The following is a 19,700-nucleotide window of genomic DNA, read 5'->3' on the forward strand; positions in this document are numbered from 1 at the left end:
AGTAACGATTGGAAAGAGTCTCTGTAGCGGGACTGCTACTTTGAGGATTAGGTCCCACTGTAACTGATAGATCAATCTTCTCCCTTCCCCACCCCGACATTTTTTTATTTTTTAGGCAATAGAGTTGGAAAGGTTGTTTCAGTGAGGTCTAAGCACCTCACTCACCAATACCAGCTGGGTCACATTTCTGGGAGGGGACCAAACTCCCAAACAAATACATTCCGTGGGGATAATGGCCTGTTTCTAAATCATGGCCAGGTAAAAACAGATCTGAGCAGCTTGTTCCCACTTCCTATGGAACTCTGCCCTGTTCTGGTGCCAGGATGCAGCCCTGTTTACTGTGTTTTCTGTTGGAGGACATGGAACTGGTCACGCAGTGTGGCTGTAACACTCACGGTCAGAGCTTGTATTTCACCTTTAGCCTGTCTGGCCTTCCTTTGGGTGGTGATTTCTGCTGTTGCTTGCTAACTGGCAGGGCTGTCTGAAGGCTGCCTAGTCACCACTAGCACATATGTTGTTTTATTGTGTACTTAAATCCATATTGAATTCAGGAAGTAGAATTCTCTGGCCTGTGTTCTGCAGAAGGTGCCTTCTGGCCTGAAAACCTATTAATGGAACAGTGCTGGGAAGGAGGCGGTGCCATGGAGCACACTGAACTAATGATCTGGTTTGTCACTGCTCAAGTCTTGGGCTTAAACCTTGACAGGAGTGAAATGAGTTAGCTAGTTCTGACCTCAGCTCTTGTGTGCATATCCTAGAACTGTCCCAATTAGCCCAGACTGCTTCCTAGTTGTTCTTGACTGAAACAACAGGGGGTTAAATAGGCAAACACTGAAGTTAAGTGGCAAAGCTGGGCCTGGAAGGAGTCAAACAGGGGTGTAGGACATAATTGAGGTGGGTGGGCAGAGTTTGGGAGTTCAAGATTGCAATGTCAGATGTGCTGCAGGTTGGGGTGGAAGGGCATTGGCAGAGCTGTGTGTTTGGGGACCCCAGGGCTAGAATAGCAAGGGGGCTGTAGGTCAGGATTGACAGGGCATCACCAGAGGTTTGGTGGGGTGTTGAGGGATGGAATAGCAAAGGGAGCTTCAAGTTCAGACTGAGGGGCAGCAGCAGAGTGGCAGGGTGCAGATTAGAAGCCATGCAGGACTGAACTAGGGTAGCAGGGTTGCTGCAGGGTAGGATTGAGATGTGTCGACAGAGCTGAATTGGGCCCGGGACTGGGACAGAAGAGTGCTCCAGGATGGGTTGGGGGCCAATATAGGCGCTATGGGGTTCCCACCACAGCAATGTGTCCTTCAGTGTTGTGAGCACTAAACTACACCTGGAATTTGGTTGTGGGGGAGTGTCTCACTGCATCACTGAATGTTTGGCTGGATCATTTCAGCAGAGAGGTCCCTACATTATCTCCAGGTAGTTCTTGAGCTGACTGCAAAATAAGTTTTCTCGTATTCCCCTGTCCACCTCTCTGGGAAGTCACTAGCTATGGTTCAAAGTTTTCTTATCATGATTATTATTCCTTCTGGTCTGGCATCTGTTCAAGTGACAGCAGCCAGGGAGAGTGAAGAGATTGGAACAAATTTCTCATAAAAAGTAGCTAAGTTGATGAAACCATTATGGAGCCTGCATTCTGCATTTAATCATTCTGACACATCAGTAGGGGAGGCATGTGTGCATGTGTGTGTGCACACATGTACACTGAGCTTCCCTTCAGGCAGTCTGGCCCATCCCCTCACTTTTCTATTGCTGCCTCTCCCTCCCTCCTTTTACACACACACACGCACGCCCTTACCTGTCTCAGGTCCCTGCATTTAATCTCATCCACAGACCTGTCTTATGCTACTCACTAGTGCAATTGCTAGCATTGAATAATAAGGCCACACCTGCTGGCATTCAATCTTCATAACAGAGCAGGACACCCTTATCTGGCAGCCTAACAGCAGGGAGAGAAGTGCCTGACAAATTCTTATTGCTGCCATAGTTATTACTTTGCAGAGGCTGCTCCAGCACCCACCCCGATTCACCTTGCCTCTTTCTGGCATGATACCTGGCAACTGGTCCATTTTGATCCTGAATGTGTTCCTTTGACATCATGCAAGCGTGGGAAGAAAGGGGCAGTGTTTGCATATTGCATGTGGCTAGTGGATGTGCAGGCTTACTTGCAGCAGTTTATTCAGGAAGAATAAAACAACCCTGAAAGTGTTGAACTAACCCTGACCCCAGGCTCTTGGCCTGCCCTGGTCTGACTGGCTGTCCTCAGCCCAGTGCCCTGGCCTTGCATGCAGTAGCAGTGTAGGCATGCAGGCAACATTGGCAAAGGTATAAACAGTCATGACAATTTTCCCTTCTAGAGCCCCTTCCATTCCAGGCCAGTGGGTAAGAGCTCAAAGCATTGTAACAGCTGTGAATTACGCCATGCCAGCTTCCCTCTGAGGTAGGGAAGGTTGCTCCATTTACAGAGGCACAGATTGAGTTAGTGACTGAGCTGGGAGTAGAAACCAAGGCCCAGTTTTAAAAAGTATTTAACAGTTGCTGAGTTTGGCATTGCAATGCCTAACTGATTTAGGGGCCCAAATCTCATTTTCAAAAGGGATTTAGGTATGTAGCCTAAATCCCATCAACAGTCAATAGCATTTTAGCTCCTAAGTGCTTAAATCCCTTTTGAAAATGAGATTTAGGCTCCAAAATCAGTTAGTTGTTGCAACGCTGAGCACAGCAACGTCTAAATACCTTCAGAAATATGGGCCCAAGAGTCCTACCTGCCATTCCTTTGTTGTAAGGACTAGAGCACGTTCCCTGCCAGTGCGAATGCAGGCTGAGTTAACGCTGAGAGCCACGTGGCTGGCATTTCACCAGCACTTTCAGGAGTGAGCAGTTTGTGCAGACTGCTCTGGGCAGGGGTTCTGTTCTGTCAGGGCTGGAGGATGCGCTCTGCCTGCGAGAGAGACACGTTCTAGCCCCATCTTTGAGTGATTTGTTTTGTGTGTAAGGTGAGTGCTCTGTGCAAGAATGTGTGGCTGTCTGATGCAAAGGAAAAGAGTGGTTCCCATGTAGATCTAAATTCCTGAAGATACAAGACAGCACTAGGCTGTCCAAGAGGAATTGCTTGTTTCAGGGGCAGAGCATCTCCCCCAGCGTGTATTGTGTGCTTTCTACCACGAGGGACAGTGTGAACAGGGACAGAGTTGTTGGACGGTGTGCATGCACATATGTGCATGGGAAGGCAATTCTATTCCCATTCTCCGGGGACATGCACAGAGGGAAGAGTCCCACCATCCAGGAGCAGAGCAGCAGGTCCAGTCTGTGTGGAGACACATAGGAAGCGTAGTTCTGCTGTATATATGGGGGAGGGTGAATAGCCAGTCTTAGGCCATGTCTATTCCAGACACAGCTATACCAGTGCAGCTGAGCTGCTGTACAATCACTCCTGCTCTATGCCAACGGGAGAGGGCAGAGCAGTTTGGGGACAAAGGGGCAAACCCAGGAAAAAAGGGAGGAGAAACCTAGTGTGTTAGACGTTCAGTCTGTTACCTGCTTTCATTAAAAATCAGTGGTGCATTCGCATGCTTCCACTCCCTCTCTGACAGTCAGGCTCCTGCACTGGCTGTGGGGCAGGATCAGAAACCAGGCATCATTCTCATTATCAGCCTATCCTCTCTGCTGCTTTCCCCCACCCCCCACCCATAAACTAACCAGCTCATCTCCAGCCCCATCAGAACCAAGATTTACAGACAGGCCCTGCCGATTGCCTGTCTCCTCCTTCTCTCAGCTTTATTCCTGCCATCTATCATGCCCAGCTCCCGCTTCACAGCCACTGGGACACTTCATCAGGCAAAATTTCAACCTTGGCAGCCCTGGCTTCGATGGAGGGAAAACGTGAACAGTATTATTAAAATAATGGAAAGGCAGCAGGGTGGGGAGGATGGTGCAGGGACATGGAAGGTCAGGCCTGGCCGAGAACAGGGATTGGCAGAACAGACAAAGTGCTCGGGACAAGCACAAAGCTGGGTTCTACCTCCACCTACTTGGAGGTATGTGTCACTCCCAGCCTATGCTCCTCCCTCCTCATGTTTACTGGGGTGACATGCCCCTGTGCAAAGTGCCAGAACAAGGCCTAGGCACCACTCAAGTCCCCCTAAGCACGTAGGGCCTTGTGTTGAATTTAAAGTGCCCTACCTCACTTCTTTAAACCCCTTTGTATGATGCCTCCACCTGCCACTTGGCCTTCAAATGCCAATCTCTCCTCTGGCATGGTCAGCTTGCCCTACTGCATCTGGCTAGTCCACACTGTAATCTCTTTGGGGCAGAGATGTTATGTTCCTGTATGTGTATAAAGCACCACCTCCCCCATGATAGTGTGTAAAGAGACTGTGATATTGGTGTGAACAACTTTTGGGAAAAACTCTGCTGCATGTCTCAGAAGCAGCAGGTGCTACAGCTGGGTAGCATGTGGAGGAAGTTCAGCCTGGTGGGGCTTTATAAAGGATGCAGTCATTAAGCTAAAGCTGGGTCCTTGTGCTTGCTTTGACCTCACTGAGGGGTCTGGCACCCAAGCAGGGAGAGTCCTATTTTGATCAGGTACAAAATACAGTGAATTTGGGTTACGTAAATAAATTCCTGCCTTGTTCAAACCCCAGTGCCCTTTAAATAAGGGGAAACAACGATTCTCCAGCTGCTAAGAGGATGATGCCAGAATGACACATGGTCCATTCTCTCTCGGGGGTGTGCATTGGTGGCCCCTACTTCCTAGTCTTGGAACAGTTGCCAATTCAAAGCACATGGCACCATCGTTTTGCCCAGATAATTCTGAGTCTCCTCTCTTTCTCTCTTGGGACATCTAATTTTTGCTTTTAATAAATAAATCAAAGCTCCCACTGCCATTGCCATGACTGACTGCCTCCCACCCCCACCCCCCTGCCATGCCCTGCTTCGCTCTTGGGGGTAAGCTGAGTGCCTAGACCCACACATACTCTCAGCTAGCTCTATTCCCGTGTGAAGTGGGGTGAGAGCTGATCAGCTGTCCCAAGCGTTCAAAGTCCTGGCTCATGCCCCCCTGAAGCAGGACCAAAGCTGAGCAAAAGACATTGCAGCTGTTGTCAGCTGAAGCTCTGCTTCTCTCCCAGGCAGATCTTTGCGTGTCCCATAGCTGTGAGAGTGCATTGTTCTAAGGCAGTGCCAGCAGCCTGGCTAGGGCCTGCAGGTGCCTTCAGCCTGGGACTTCCTACCCAACCCATCAGACCTGCTCTGACAGCCTCCTTTGCTGAGGGCTATGTCCCTTTGTTAGTTTATAGAGGCACTGGAAGGTCAGAGAGAAAAGCTCTACCTGGCGGAGGGAGGGAGAAGGAACTGAAGATCAGATGGAGCGCTGGCCTGGCTTTGCTCACTTGACTACAGTGCACGAAGGAGCAGCCTTCCCAATCCTCCTTGGGCCTGTGGGCCTGGCTGAGCACCCAGCGCACACATGATTAAGGGTGACGCTGATTGGCAGCTGCTGCTCACAGGAGCCTGAGGCTTTCCTGTCCCTCAGCCGTCTTTCCTACCGAACATTATTAATGTAATGGGCTCATTGTATTTCTGGAAGAGTGAGGCGAGAGAGTCACTCACATGGAACCTCTGCTTTAAAAGTATTTCGATGGACAGCTGTCACATAAACATATTGGAGTCTTCCAAGCCCACAGGTCACAGTGACATGCAGCTCTTGCATGAGAGAGGAAGGGAAGGCGGCAGGCTGGGTGCTGGCCCGAAGGAGCTGATTGGGCAGAGCACTAAGAAGGGTTTCACATACTGAATCCAGGGTGAAACAAATGGCTAGGTGTTCCCCGAGAGGGTGGGCCCTTTGGGAAAGCACGAGTCCCTGGCAGAGCTCAGTATGCAGCATGCTTGTCTGTGCAGTGTACCAGAACGGGGTGGAGCTCTACTGTACTGGAGCATGTAGCATCCCTGAACAATACCCTTTTTGGAGAGCCCTGTATACGCCTTACATGGCTCTGTGGATGGGGTCATATATTGTCCAGGGAGGCCCGTGGATGCTGTGGTAAGGAGGGCCATAAGTACCTAAAGAGCCAAGCCATACCAGGGTATGCAGCATACCTGTTTGTCTGTTGTACCTCTCTTATGCAATACCTGTATGTGCAGGTGACTCGCCTGGCTTGGCAGTGCTTTTTGGGTCCCTGGGCAGCCTGTGGGGAGCCAGGCCAGGCTTACCTGGTGTGGTACATGCTGTAAGAGCTCCCTTGATAGATGAGTGCCCCTGTAGAACATGCAGTGCCAGGATTGCCTACTGCAAGTCGCGACTTAGTCTCCAGAGAAGTTGTCAGAAATTGTTTCACTCCCATTCTCTCTCTGCATGCCACAGGCTGAAATGGTTCCTGAGCCCTGGGTCCTAGCCTGGGTGCCCTTGTAGTGTAGCCAGGGTGTAAATTCAGCCGGAGCTGTCCGGAGGAGAGCTCCAGCAAATATTTTCAAATCCGTGGGGAACCCTGGTAGGTCTTGCAGGGCAGAAGCCCTATGCCCCGGTGCCAACCCCCTGCCAGGCTAAAGCTCAGAGCCTTGGTGCTGCCTCCCCCACTGGGCTTAAGCCATGAGCCCCAGTGCCGCCGCAACCCTCCCCTCCCCTCCCTCCCCCCCCGGACTGAAGCCTGGATCCCTGCCATGCCACTACAGGGCAGAAGCCCCAAGCTGCCCAGTGGCTGAAGCCCCGAGCCCCCAATCCCCACAATGAGCCCTGGAGTTTTTATAGCATGTTGAGGGCGGGGGGCAGGAAATAATTTAAGAATGTAAGCCCTGTGTGTAGCGGAGGCCTCAGGGATACTGAGGGAGTTCCATTCCTCCTGAAAGCATTGATCCATTCCTTGCTCTGGCCCACGTCAATGGAGTGCTGGAAGGAGCTCTAACTCCTCATGAAAAGCTGCTGTGGACACTGTGATATCTAGAGGTACATCTGCACATCAAGCAGAAACCTGCAGCAGTTGGAGCCTGGGTCTACAGACCAGTTCACGGGGCTCATGCTACCATGCTTAAAAATAGCTGGCCAGATATTCAGGCTCAGGCTGGTAGGGTTCGGCACCTGGGCTCCAGCTTGAGCCCAAATATTTACACAGCTATTTTTAGCACCATAGCCCAAGTCTGTAGACCTGGACTCTGAGACTCGCTGCTGCAGGTCTCTGCTTCATGTGCAGACGTACCTAGGTAATGCAGGAACTTAGGTGGAGCAGCAAAGTGCAGAGCCCAACTCAGCAGAAGCCTTTTAGGGCCTGTCTACACTAGCTAAAAAGTGTTGCAATAGCCTGTTGGTTGCAGCACATTGATCTTGCAGTGAGGAGTCCGGTGGCACCTTAAAGACTAACAGATTTATTTGGGCATAAACTTTTGTGGGTAAAAACTCCCACCTCCTCGTTGTTTTTGTGGATACAGACTAACACGGCTACCCCTCTGATACTTGATCTTGCATTGCTGGTAGATGTAGGCATGGTCCAGTTCCTTTAGGGATGCAGGGAGGGAGCAGGCCGCTGAGTGCAGAGGGTGAGAGAAAGTGCATGAAGTGGGGTTGGAGAAGGCTCCTTGAGCCCTTCCCCTCCCGTCACCCATGCAAGGGCCAGGCAAACTGGCAAATCCGCAACAGACTGGGATCTGGAATGCAGATATGTGAGCCCTCTCACCCTGCCTTGTGCTCGTGGCTTTGCTGAGTTGCAATCCATGCCATCTGCTTGTGACTCATCCATTTCGTCTGAAGAATATAATGAACTCCGGGCTTTGTGATGTGGAGCAATACCAGAGGCTGTAAAGTTTTCAAAGATTTGTTAGGTTGTGTGAGTTCAAGGTGTGTGCTTTCCAGGGGCAGTAAATGATAGTTTCTAATTGTAACCATCATGTCGTATCTCATATGCAGGGCTCAGGTGGCCAACACTTAAGGGGGCTCTGCTCCTCTTCCCTTCTCTGCTGCCTTCTTCCTGTGTATTTTAAACTGTCATCAGTCAGTCACTCTTATGCATCTTATTGGTAAATTCCCACATAGCTGGAGAGGCTGGCAAGCCTGCAGGGCAAGGGAATGCCTGTGAATCTGTCCCTGAGAGTCCTGGCTTTTAGGGCTCTCCCATGGGGGTGTGTGATGTCAATATCAGCTGTGCTGCCCTACCTAGGCTCTGTGGGGCTGAATGAGAGAGCCTGGGAATCCTCAGCTAGGACCTGCCTGGGCTTTGAGGATGTATCTAAGCCCAGGGGTAGTGGGACTCGAGTGAGTTAACCCGTGTCAGGGAGCGCTGGGCTTGAGCCATCTACATTGTATTTTAATTCTAGGTTAATCATTTCAGACTTGTGCTTGAACCTAGGGCTCTGGTGTCCACACTGCAGTGTGCAGGAGGCTCTCTGACTGTGTACTTGCAGATTGGTGATCAGAACAGATGGGTTAGCGCAGACCTGAGCTGCTGCCATTTGCAAAGTGGGGGTCACTTCTGTTTTCAATAGAGTGGATCGCAGATTGTTGGGCTAGAGAGGACTAAGGAAGTTGTCCCATGGAATTGTGGGATCCTTCCAGCTGACTCCTGGGACCCAAGTCAAGCAGGGCTGCGTCTACACTGCAAAGCAATAGGGCTTGGACCCTGGCTCCCAGCTTAACTCGAGCTCAGACCCCCCAGCCCTGCAGGATCCTGGGACCCTGGGTCAGCACAATTGAAGTGTAGGCGAAAGGGGGGGTAGGCTCGAGCCCGGGCTCAGGCACAGGATTACGTTGCAGTGTAGACATAGGCCTGATCTGTACTACAGACCTATATCAGTGTAATCACATTGCTCAGGGGTGTGAAAAATCCACACAGACTGACCTTACCACCCTGTCGATGGGAGAGCTTTTTCCCAAAAGGCATAGAGTGTCTTCATTGAAGTGCTACAGTGGTGCAACTGCGCTGCTGCAGCACTGTAAGTGTAAATAAGCTATTTCTGTGTGCATTGCAGTGCTGGTGAAAGGGGCTGGAGCGGGCCAGCCCAGGAAACTGGAGTCCTCTAGTTAGCCCCAGAACAGGCACAAAGTTTCACCAGCAGCGCTCCCTGACAGTGTGCTTCAGGCCTGCCCTGGAGGGAACAGTCTTCAGGCTCACAGTCCTTGGCACCTCTGCTCAGATTGCCAGCAGGGGAGGGGAGGAGGGCAGTTAGAGCTGATGGCAATGGTGGGTTTGCATTGCGAACATCTAGGGTGACCGGATAGCGAGTGTGTAAAATCGGGACAGGGTGGAGGGTAATAGGCATCTATATAAGAAAAAGCCTCAAATATTGGGACTGTCCCGATAAAATCGGGACATCTGGTCACCCTACGAACATCTGTCCACTTGGACAATAACAATCTGTCACCCACTAGCCTGTTTTTGTCCTGTGACTACAGTGGTGTTAACGGGTCACTTCACTTTGCTTGGACTCTTGGAATATGCGCTCACTACTTATGCTAAACTGTTTGTTCATCTTGCGTTTAGCTGTGACAGTCTAAGTACATTTCCCAGACCTGAGGAAGAGCTCTGTGTCAGCTCAAAAGCTGGTCTCTCTCACCAACAGGAGTGGATCCAGTAAAAGATGTGGCCTCTCCCACCTTGTCTCTCTAATATCCTGGGACCCATACGGCTACAGCAACGCTGCATACAACCCTAGGGACTGGACATTTTTCCTATTAGGCCAGTGAGTAGCCCTGAGATGGGAACGGCTGGGGCTCACTGCTGTTCAAGTTTGGCCTAATACTCCCTGTATGAGGGCACAAGCCCAGCCCTGACAGCTTGTTCTCTGCTCCAGGGCTGTGCCTGCCTTGGAGCCCTCACCCTAGTCCTGTGAGGAGCTACCTGATTTCCTGTCTTCACCTTGGGGTGCCAGGGGGTCCCCAGGCCAGAGTGCACAAGCTTCTCTGCTTCCCTCTTCCTGGTGCGGCTGCTGCAGCAGCTCTGTGCTCCCGCCTGCTGTTTGGGGCTGGAAGTCAGCAACCCCATTCTGCATCTTTTCTAACTTCACCTGGATAATATTTTAATAAATCATTGTGGACAGTGCTGGGCCCATACATCACTCGCTCGGCCCCCTGAAGGCTTTCAGGTCGGTGATGGATACATTGCAAGCGTAGGGGTTGGCTGAAATTGAATCCATCCAGCCAATCTCCCTTTCCCATCCTAGGGAGACTGATAGGAAGCTGGCGAGAAATCCCTCTACCTGATATTTGACAACATAGTCATCTCTGGGACAACAGGGCCTAATGAAACTAGATTACATGGTTTTACTTTGACAGATCATTTTGAAAAATGTGGCGATTTCATTCTGTTTCTCTTATTTATCATTATTGTGGCGCTGCCTGTGTGGACGATGAAGCAGGGAGCAGTAATTCTGTACAGCTCAACTGAATCTCAATTTGCAGAAGTGTCAGGTGGATGGGAAGTGAGAGTGTCTCTGAGGCCCAGGGATGGGCCATAGGGTGTTCCCCTCCTCCCTGCCCACCACGGGACAAGGTGAAAGAGTTCTCTGGCTCCTCCTCCTCAAAGAGGGCTTGTGACATCTGGCTTTGAAATCCCACTGCTGCACAATGTGAAAGCTGCTGTGTACTCAAGAGGGGGGGCATAATTGAAGCAAGACAGCCAGGTCTGGTGCACTAAGCCCTGGGCTAGGGGCCAGGACTCTCTTGGGTTCTTTTTCCAGCTCATTGTTTGCCCTTTGGTGCCAGTCACACCCGTTTTGTGCCTCAGTTTCCCCTTTTATAAAATGGGGGTAAAACCTTCCTGGGGAGAATGAAGAATAGTTAGTGTTTGTATTGTGTTTGGAGATGTCAAGCACCATGTACATGGTACTCGGGTCTGTCCCCATAATGCTTTCCTCTGCCCGGTACAGGAAGAAGACTGTATCCCCCACAGCTTGCTCCAAGGGCTTCCTTTGCCCCACACGAGACAGAAGCATATTTGGCACCTCCTGTTAACAGTGGATTCACACAATGACTCTCCGTCCTTCTCCACTTAGATTTAATACTGGTCAAAGGCATCGCTCCCCCTCATCCTCTTGCCCCCATCCCTTTGCAGGTCCCAGTCCTGCATTGTCTCTGCTTCATGCACATGATATAATACATGACTGCAGCCTCACCCCTGCCCTTCAGCATGTGTGCATGGAGCCATCCCGCTTCCTGAGTTGTCAGGCCAGGCCGGGTCCTGCCAGGGTCCCTCCCCACTTGTTCATCACTGCCAGAGTCTTCATCACAGACACTGCTGAGCACTACAGTTGCCACCAAAAAGTTGACGTTTTCATTTTTCGTTTCTCTACAATAGATTGTTCCCCCCGTTGATGATTTAGAGTCGAAAGTTTCTGGTCTGACACTGAGAAGAGAGTTCCCAAGATAAAATAATCTCCACCAGCAGATGAAGTGACAGAAGCCCCATTAACTCTCTCTCTCTCTCTCTCTCTCTCTCTCTCTCTCTCTCTCTCTCACACACACACACACACACACACACACACACACACACACACACACACACACACACACACACACACACACACACACACACACACACACACACACACACACACACACACACACACACACACAGAGTGTGGGAAGGCAGTAGCCCACAGAAAGAGGAGAGAGTGACGGGGGGAAATGAAATCATTGGTAATTAGTCTGCTGCCCACTAATTTACAGCATTCGTGGAATTGGGATGTGCTTCTCCCTCCTGAGCCTGGGCAGGGCTGTCCCCTGACGCAGGCGACCATAATTACCCACATTTAACCGAGGGCTTGTACAATCTATTTGTCTAGCAGAATGTGAATATCATTTCTGTGAATTAAATAAGGCTGCAGTGTTAGCTGGGGTGTGGCCCTCATCTGATTGAGAGTATAGAAAGTTGGTTCTGTCTCTCCCCGCCTTTCCTTGCCAGGCACACCCACAACTGAGGGATGCTGCTTGCTTTCCCCCTCTTCTTTGGAGGTAAGGGAGGACTTGTGGGATGTCGGTGCCTCGCAGCATTCCCAGCACAAACCTTTCCCCTCTCTCTTTTTCCAATGGCAGGCTGATCGGAGTGGATTTGCTGTCTGGATCCAGACAAACTGTAAGTATTGCCGCTGGCCTGCTGCCTTTTGCATTTCTGTCTTACCCCTCGTCCCAAGGCCAGAGTCTGTTCTTGGATGATTTAATTCCATGAGGACGTTAACAAAAACTCTCTCTCTGCATTCACTTGGTTTGCAAGAGAATTATCAAATGGAACTGGGGTCTGTGCTAGTATGGTGGGGCTTGTATTAAATTGCTTGCCTTCAATTCTGTGGGTGTGAGAGAGAACGAAGTGTGGCCTGCCTGCTAACAGCATCACCAAGAGCACATAGCCTCACATTGTTCTTTAGCGAATGCCTGGTTTGCAGTCCAGGAGCAGCAGGGGTCCTATGAGCATGCAGCCTTGTTGGAGACCAGAGGGAATTTAGCTGGGTGCCTTTAAGGGCTAAGCTGGGGAGGCAGAGGCTGCATATTATGTCTCTGGTGAACTCTTCAGTTACACAGTAGTGCAAGTGCCACACAGGTGCTCTCAGGCAGTGTTAGTGGGAGGTATCTCCGGGGGGACTCCCCCCCACACACCTCCTGCCCAGCTGTTTGATGATTCTGAAAAGCTGAAACACACCAGAGATTCTTTCTGTATTAAAAAGCCCTGACAAACCCCTCAGTCTCTGTTGTTTGGCTGCCAACCTCCTGTATAGATGAATTCCCAACATACTTTGCAGTAGTTTGGGGGTATTGCCCTTTCATTTCTACTTTATTTGGACGAGTTGCTTCTCCTCGTATCTGCTCACAGCAACAATGCCTGATCTGTTATTTGAGCAAGCTGAGGAGAGAGGAAGTCCTGCTGATGCCACAACTGCATCAGTTCGAGGGGATAGAGGACTTCTGCTCCCTTGCTCCCCATCCAATCACCAGCAAGGTGTGGTGTTTTGGGAGTTTGCCTCTAGGAAACTGACACTGCCAGAGCAATTGGGGCAAGGAGGTTCCCTACTGGTGCCTCTGGCTCCCCATCCTAACTCCTTGGGCCTGGGTGCTAAGAACAAATCATGTGTCTGGCTTTGCTGTAGCTACTGTTGAAATATTTTAATAGTCAATATTTTAAGCATAAAGGATTCAGAGCCTCCATCCACCAAGAGAACGACATCTCTCCAGCCTTGGTGACTAAGTCCCGGACACATGCCCAGAGTGCAGTAAAGAGTCCCGTGGCACCTTATAGACTAACAGACGTATTGGAGCATGAGCTTTCGTGGGTGAATACCCACTTTGTCGGATGCATGTAGTGGAAATTTCCAGAGCCCAGAGTGGCTCCTTTTTCATATCCACTCAGGCCAGTAGGTTTTGACTTGGTGTCCTTGGCTGTTAAAATGCTTCCCCTGGCAGCCCATTGAGTTCTCAGGGTGAATACGATTAACGTCCATGATAAGAATATGCAAGTAAGAGTAGAGAAGTGGCATGACTTCTGTATATGGCATTAGTGAGACCATTACTGGATGCTGTGTCCACACTTCAAAAAGGATGCTGACAAATCGGAAAGGGGTCAGAAAAGAGCTACAAACATTATTTGAGGTCTGAAAAACCTGCCTCATCGGGAGTTTAGTTTATCCAAGAGAAGGCTAAGAAGTGACTTGATGATGGTTTAAAAGTCTAACTACATGGGGAAGAGATTTCTAATAGTAGATGCTTCTTTAATTTAGTGGAAAAAGGCTTAATGAGATCCAATGGGTGGAAACTGCAGCTATTCAAATTCAGGCAACAAATACGGTGAATGTTTATACTAGTGAGGGTAATTATAGCCATTGGAACAAATTACCTAGGGACTTGGTGAATTCTCCAACACTTGAAGCCTATACATCAACACTGATATCTGTCCAAATGATACACTGTGGCTCAAACAGGAATTCTGGGCCTGATGCGGAGATTATTGGAGAGGTTCTCTGGCCTGTGTTCCACAAGAGCTCAGACTATGGTCCCTTGGGGTCTTATCAGCTCTGAATAATATTTCTACAGCATTTGTACTTGGGGCCAAAGTTAAGAGTCAGACCATGACAGAGGAAACTGACCTCTGAACTGCCATTAGTGAAAGTCAAGGGGTTGCATGGGGATTTGCCCAGGAAAGGGGGTGGGTATCATGAGTTAGTGCATTACTTGACCTGAGAGAGACAACAGGAGGTAATGAAATCATGCCCCTGACTCTTGTGAGAATCTTGCTTTACAACAGTGGCTCCCAAACGTTTAGTTCATGTGTCACCTTCTTAAGCACATGATGAAGTGAAGGATTAGCTCGTCAAGCTCACGTACCACCAGTGGTACACACAGCCTCATTTGGACCTTCTGCTCTGGAAGGCACCAGAGCACTCCCTCCCTTCTCTAAAGCTGGAGCTCTGGTTTGTAGAGGGCTTTGAGATTTGTGCATCTCTTTAGCTTTGTAACTTGTTCTGTCATTCTGCTCATGCAGACAACTGTTTAGTGATCCTATGCTCTGTCATTCTGCTCATGCAGACAACTGTTTAGTGATCCTATGCGAGATCTCTTCATACTCTCAATCCAATGCCTCCTGGACAGGTGCCACCTTGTACAACCCACCTGCAGATTCAGCAGAGCTTAGGGACTGAATGGACTCTGAACTCTCCGCTTACCCCTACAGGTGGGCAAAGGGGAAGCACATTGGCAGGGCAGCATGTAGGAAGCTTGCCCTGCTGTGGCCTTTGCTCTGTCCTGGGGATAAAGAGTGTTGGTTACCAGTGTTTGTCCATCTGGCACTCTTTGTCAGCATGAAATTCACTTAAATTGAAAATAAAAGCCTGGTAAATAATTTTCCACGGGGTAACAGGGTAGGCTTCATGATCTCACTCTTCCTTTACCCTTGCATGGAGCCTTGCATTTCCATTTGCTAGCAGGCATGCTGCACTGGGGGATGTGTACAAGTCGCTTCCTGAATTCCTGGCTGTGCTGATGCTGGGCAACAGCTGTTCAGTGTGATCCAGTCCTTTGGCATCATTCCTGATTGGGAGAATTTCCTGTACTGAGGCTTGCTGAGTGCAAACAGTGATTGGTTCAGTGTTTCCTGCAGGCTTTGGAACAGGTCTCTGGGCTAGCCCGAGTTCTGCGTAGAAAGGGGTGTGATAGGAAAGTGGAGGATTGCTGCAAACACTCACTATGGTTTGTAGGGTTAAGGCTGAGAATCCCAATCTTCAGAAGAAAGCTCCAGGACAGAACCATTAAATAGGATTTCGTTGCTTCTCCATAAGACAAGAGGATAGCAGCACCATTCCCATTGGGGAAACCTGTCCCCCATCTCTCTGTGCTCGATCCTTGCCCTATGGATAGTTTAGTGCTGGGGGCACTGGGTGGGTGGATGTGAAGCCATGAGCAACAGTGGTGGTGTTTCTTCTTATCTGAGCACCCAGATATGTTGGATGCCTCATAAACCAAGGGATGCAGGGTCCCTGGCCTGAAGAGCATACACACTAAATATCAGAGGGGTAGCCTTGTTAGTCTGGATCTGTAAAAGCAGCAAAGAGTCCTGTGGCACCTTATAGACTAACAGACGTATTGGAGCATGCATCCGATGAAGTGGGTATTCACCTACGAAAGCTCATGCTCCAATACGTCTGTTAGTCTATAAGGTGCCACAGGACTCTTTGCTGCTTACACACTAAATGTAACTGGACCTAGTGAGTAAGGGGTCATAACAGACAAACGGGGGTGGAGAGGAAGAGGGCAGGCAAGAGTGACAATAATTCAATCATGCACAAACTCCACAGGGTTGAAGAGGGACTTATGTGGTGCATGGGCCTTGTGCTGATCCCTTTGCAGAAGGGGGTTTCACCCGTGTCATAGTTCCTGTGCCTCTGTTTGATTTTGTTCTTGAGCAAACTTTGTTGAGGAGCAGGCGGTGGAGAAAAGGGAAGCTAAGAGGAAGCATCATATGAGAAGGGTTCATTGAAGAGAGATTTTACCCTGTGGCATAAACACTACAGAATGCGGGCTTGCCTTCATTGGCATATTGAAATATATCCTAAAGGGCCTTCATTTGGAAGGTCCTGAGTTTTAATCCATCTTCCTATAGAAGGGAGGAAATTATTCATAATTAAAAAGTAATAATAATGTGGAATGAAGGAACCCAGCTGTATAAAACCCAGCACAAAGGGGGGAGTGTGGGGAATCTATTTTTAATGGTTTCCACAGCAACAGAGACTTTGTTGACAGTGATTTGCCCTGCTCTGAGAGGCTGTTCCCGATTTACAGTTACCAGAAGGGTTCCTCTTTGTCACCAGAGGGTACTCTGGACTCTTGGGAATGATGCCCATTGTCATTGGATTGGGTTGCTGAAATGATGGCTGGTGCTCATGAAACAGAGTGACTAAAAGCACCACCTCAAGCCAGGCGTCTGCTATGCAGTCTGCCCCAAGATAGCTCTGGTAGGGTATCTCGGTCCTGACTTCTGACACCCTTTGGCATCTTCCTGTTCTGGACTGACACAACTCTGCCAATGACATTGTGGTTGTGTGATGTGGAGAAATATCATTTTCTAAGGGCTAGCCTAAGACTTGCAAATTTATCACCACCTGCAGGATTTGAACCCAGGGCCCCAGTGGCTGGCATGTGAACCTCATGAGGCACTGTGAACCCGTTTGTGTACACCCTTTCGCCTTCCATTTGCAAAGCAAATGTCAGTTGGATTCATTTGCCAAGAGCATCAAATGCAAATGCCTTGGTTGCACAGCTGGAGTAGCAGTTATTTGTACCTATGGGAAAGGATCTGGGTAGCTGCTAAAATTCCCTGAAGAACATTTACAGCTGGACTTCGGGGCCTAGCATCTCAGGCTGGGCAGAGTGAGGCTGCCTGTTGTGAGTTGCTAGAGAATAGCTGTCAACATCTGGATTGCACATAGTAATGGGCAGTGTCCCTTCTCTGTATTTTAGTCCCATACAAGAAAGTTGTCCAGGAGTGTTTTTAAAACAGGTGGCTAGGTCAAGGATCATGCTTTGCTGGGCACTGATTGGGTTTTCCTGTGTAACTGTGAACCCCTGGGGACTCTTCCTGGTCCCTGTGCTGGGAAGCAGGGAAGTTTGTTATATGCTTCTACAGGCCTCCTCCTTGCTGCCAATTGTGCTCCTCACTGGTAGGAATGCATTCGGTCATTGCTTTTCAGCACTCCCTCTGTGTGGAAGCTTCCCCATACGTTGTGCCCTGGGTGTTGAATGAGATGTTTTTCTAAGGAGAGGAAGAGAAGCTGGTTGATTGTTTGACAAAACCTGACCCCAAGCCCAAGTCCAGATCTATGGCTGGATTGGTAATTCCTGTTGGTTGTTTAGAATCCTATACTGGAGAGAGAAGCCATAGGTTAACTTCGTTTGTGAAGTGTAGAGTAGAGAAGACCCTGATATCACATCACTCTTTAATCTGCAGGAAAAGGCCTAACAAGATCCAGTGGCTGGAAGTTGCAATGAGACCAATTGAAATGGGAGCTAAGGTGCAGATTTTTAGCACTGAGGGAAATTAACCATTGGAACAGTTTACCTAGGGTAGATTCTCCATCAGATGGGTGCTTTAGGTCAGGACTGGTTGGCTTCCTAAAAGAGATGATGTAGCTCCACCACAAGTTGTTTGGATTGCTGCATCAATCACTAGGTTCTCTGGTTGGGGATCCCTGGCCTGGGGTATGCAAGAGCTTAGATCAGATAGTCATAATGATCCCTTCTTGCCTTGGAAATCTATGAAATGATTCTGTTCCAAGGAAGCAGGCAGGTGCCTTTCTCCCCTGGGCACCAGCCTCATTACTCCTGTTTTACTTTTTTCCCCTCTTTCTCTCTGGAATTTCACCAAGGGGCAGATTTAACCCTTTCTGTGTGCCCTAGGGTTGCCAGGCATCCAGTTTTTTACCAGAACGCCTCATCAAAAAGGGATCCTGGGGGCTCCAGTCAGCACTGCTGACCGGGCTGTTAAAAGTCCAGTTGGCGGTGCAGCAGGTGCCCAGGGTTAAGGCAGGCTCCCTGCCTGCCCTAGCTCTGCGCAGCTCCCGGAAGTTGCCGCCAGGTCCTTGCGGCCCGTAGGCTCATGGGCAGCCAGGGAGGCTCCATGTGCTGCCCCCCGCCCCAGTGCCAGCTCTGCAGCTCCCATTGGCCAAGAACTGCAACCAATGGGATCTGTGGGGCATGGACACGAGGGCGGGACATGGAGCTTGCCGGGTCGCCCATGCACCTAGGGTCCGCATTGAAGGGACATGGCAGCCATTTCCTGGGAGCTTCAGTAAGCACCGCCGGGACCCCGCACTCCAACCTCCTGCCCCAAACAGGAGTCCCCTCCCGCACCCAAACTCCTTCCTGGAGGCTGCACTCCCGCCAACACCCTGCCCCGGCCCTGAGCCCCCTCCTGCACCCCAAACCCCTCACCCTCAGCCCCACTCCATAGCCCACACTCCAACCCCCTGCCCCAGCCTGGAGCCCTCTCCTGAATCCCAACCCCCTCATCCCCAAAGTCCGCACCCTCAGCCGGAGCCCTCACCCCCTCCCACACCCCTGCCCCAGCCCAGTGAAAATGAGTGAGAACGATCGATGGAGGGAGGGGGATGGAGCAGGGGTGGGGCCTCAGGGAAGGGACAGGGCCTTGGGGCGGGGCAACGGTGTTCGGTTTTGTGCAATTAGAAAGTTGGCAACCCTAGTGTTCCCCCATGTATTTCTGCCCTGCGTGCCTCTGGCATATGTTCAGCTGGATTCTTCTTGTATGTAGCAGGTTTGTCATTGTCTCCATGTATATATGGGCTAGCACCAGTTGTCCTGCTTATATAGCAGATGGCCAAGGTTCTTGGGAACCCTGCCTGTCAGGGACAATGTTCCACTAATCTCTGAGGCTCAGCCTTGTTGCTTTAGTGGGTTTCATTCTAATTATAGGCTTGGTTTCTTGTTGACTGCACAGGATGTGTGAGCTTGAGCAATGAGCCCAGTTTTCAGGTGAGTCAGAACTTGAGTTTAAGCCACACAGCAGGATAAAACTGAGATATTTCCCATCTTCTCTTTAAGAGGAATAAATTGGCTGCAAGATGAAGGGTCTTGGCCCCTTGTGAAAGCAGGGCATGCTGTGGACTGCAGGGCAAGGATCTGACTGTTCTGTGATCAGCTTATTTTGTGAATCTATAAAAGAATGTTTTTTATCACCTGCTCAGCTAATTTTCTGTGGTTTGTAATGGCTTTGGGAAGCAGGTAATTGCATTACATGTGTAGGCATTAAAGGGAATTGAGGGGAACTGTTTGTTAATTAGCAGTATTTGGTTGGAACCAGAAACATATTAACTTGTACATAATTCCAAACTCCTAGGGATGAAGAGGGGATTTAATGATGGGAGAAACAGAAAAACAAGAAGCCATCCAGGCTCTTTCTCCCAGCATTGCTGCAACGTCCGAATTGGAGAGGGAAGGGGTGAGAGGCAGAGGAACAGCTACACAGGTGCAGTTCAGAAATTGGGGAAGGGAAGGCTGGGAGGGTAACTGTGTTGGCATCTGGGGCATGGCAGGAGAACTCTGGGTGGGTACCCGTTGCTAGGATGGCAGCCCAGGCTATTACACGCTAGCAGCAGCAGGAAGAGAGTGGGACTAAATATCTACAAACGGTTCTTGGGTCTGCCGGGGGCAGGTATAAATGTCTAGCTGATTTGATGGAACTGTTCCTGGGTAGAGGAAAGACCATGCAGAATTGTGAGGGGACCCCATTTAACCT

General features: G+C 49.9%; 1 protein-coding gene across 23 annotated transcripts in view; it reads left to right on the plus strand.

Moving 5' to 3' along the window:
- RBFOX3 (RNA binding fox-1 homolog 3) overlaps positions 1-19,700 on the plus strand; it is a 346,512-nt gene that overhangs the window by 117,607 nt on the left and 209,205 nt on the right. For 22 of the 23 annotated variants that reach the window (XM_039500494.1, XM_039500496.1, XM_039500495.1 and 19 more), the window contains one exon: positions 12,005-12,044. The exons of the other annotated variant lie outside the window; for it this stretch is intronic. In XM_039500494.1, coding sequence (XP_039356428.1) covers positions 12,005-12,044 — 40 coding nt within the window. The remainder of the gene's footprint in view (positions 1-12,004; positions 12,045-19,700) is intronic. 23 annotated transcript variants of the gene reach the window in all.

Source organism: Mauremys reevesii, linkage group 15 (assembly GCF_016161935.1).
Source record: "Mauremys reevesii isolate NIE-2019 linkage group 15, ASM1616193v1, whole genome shotgun sequence".
Classification (NCBI taxonomy): Eukaryota; Metazoa; Chordata; order Testudines; family Geoemydidae; genus Mauremys; species Mauremys reevesii.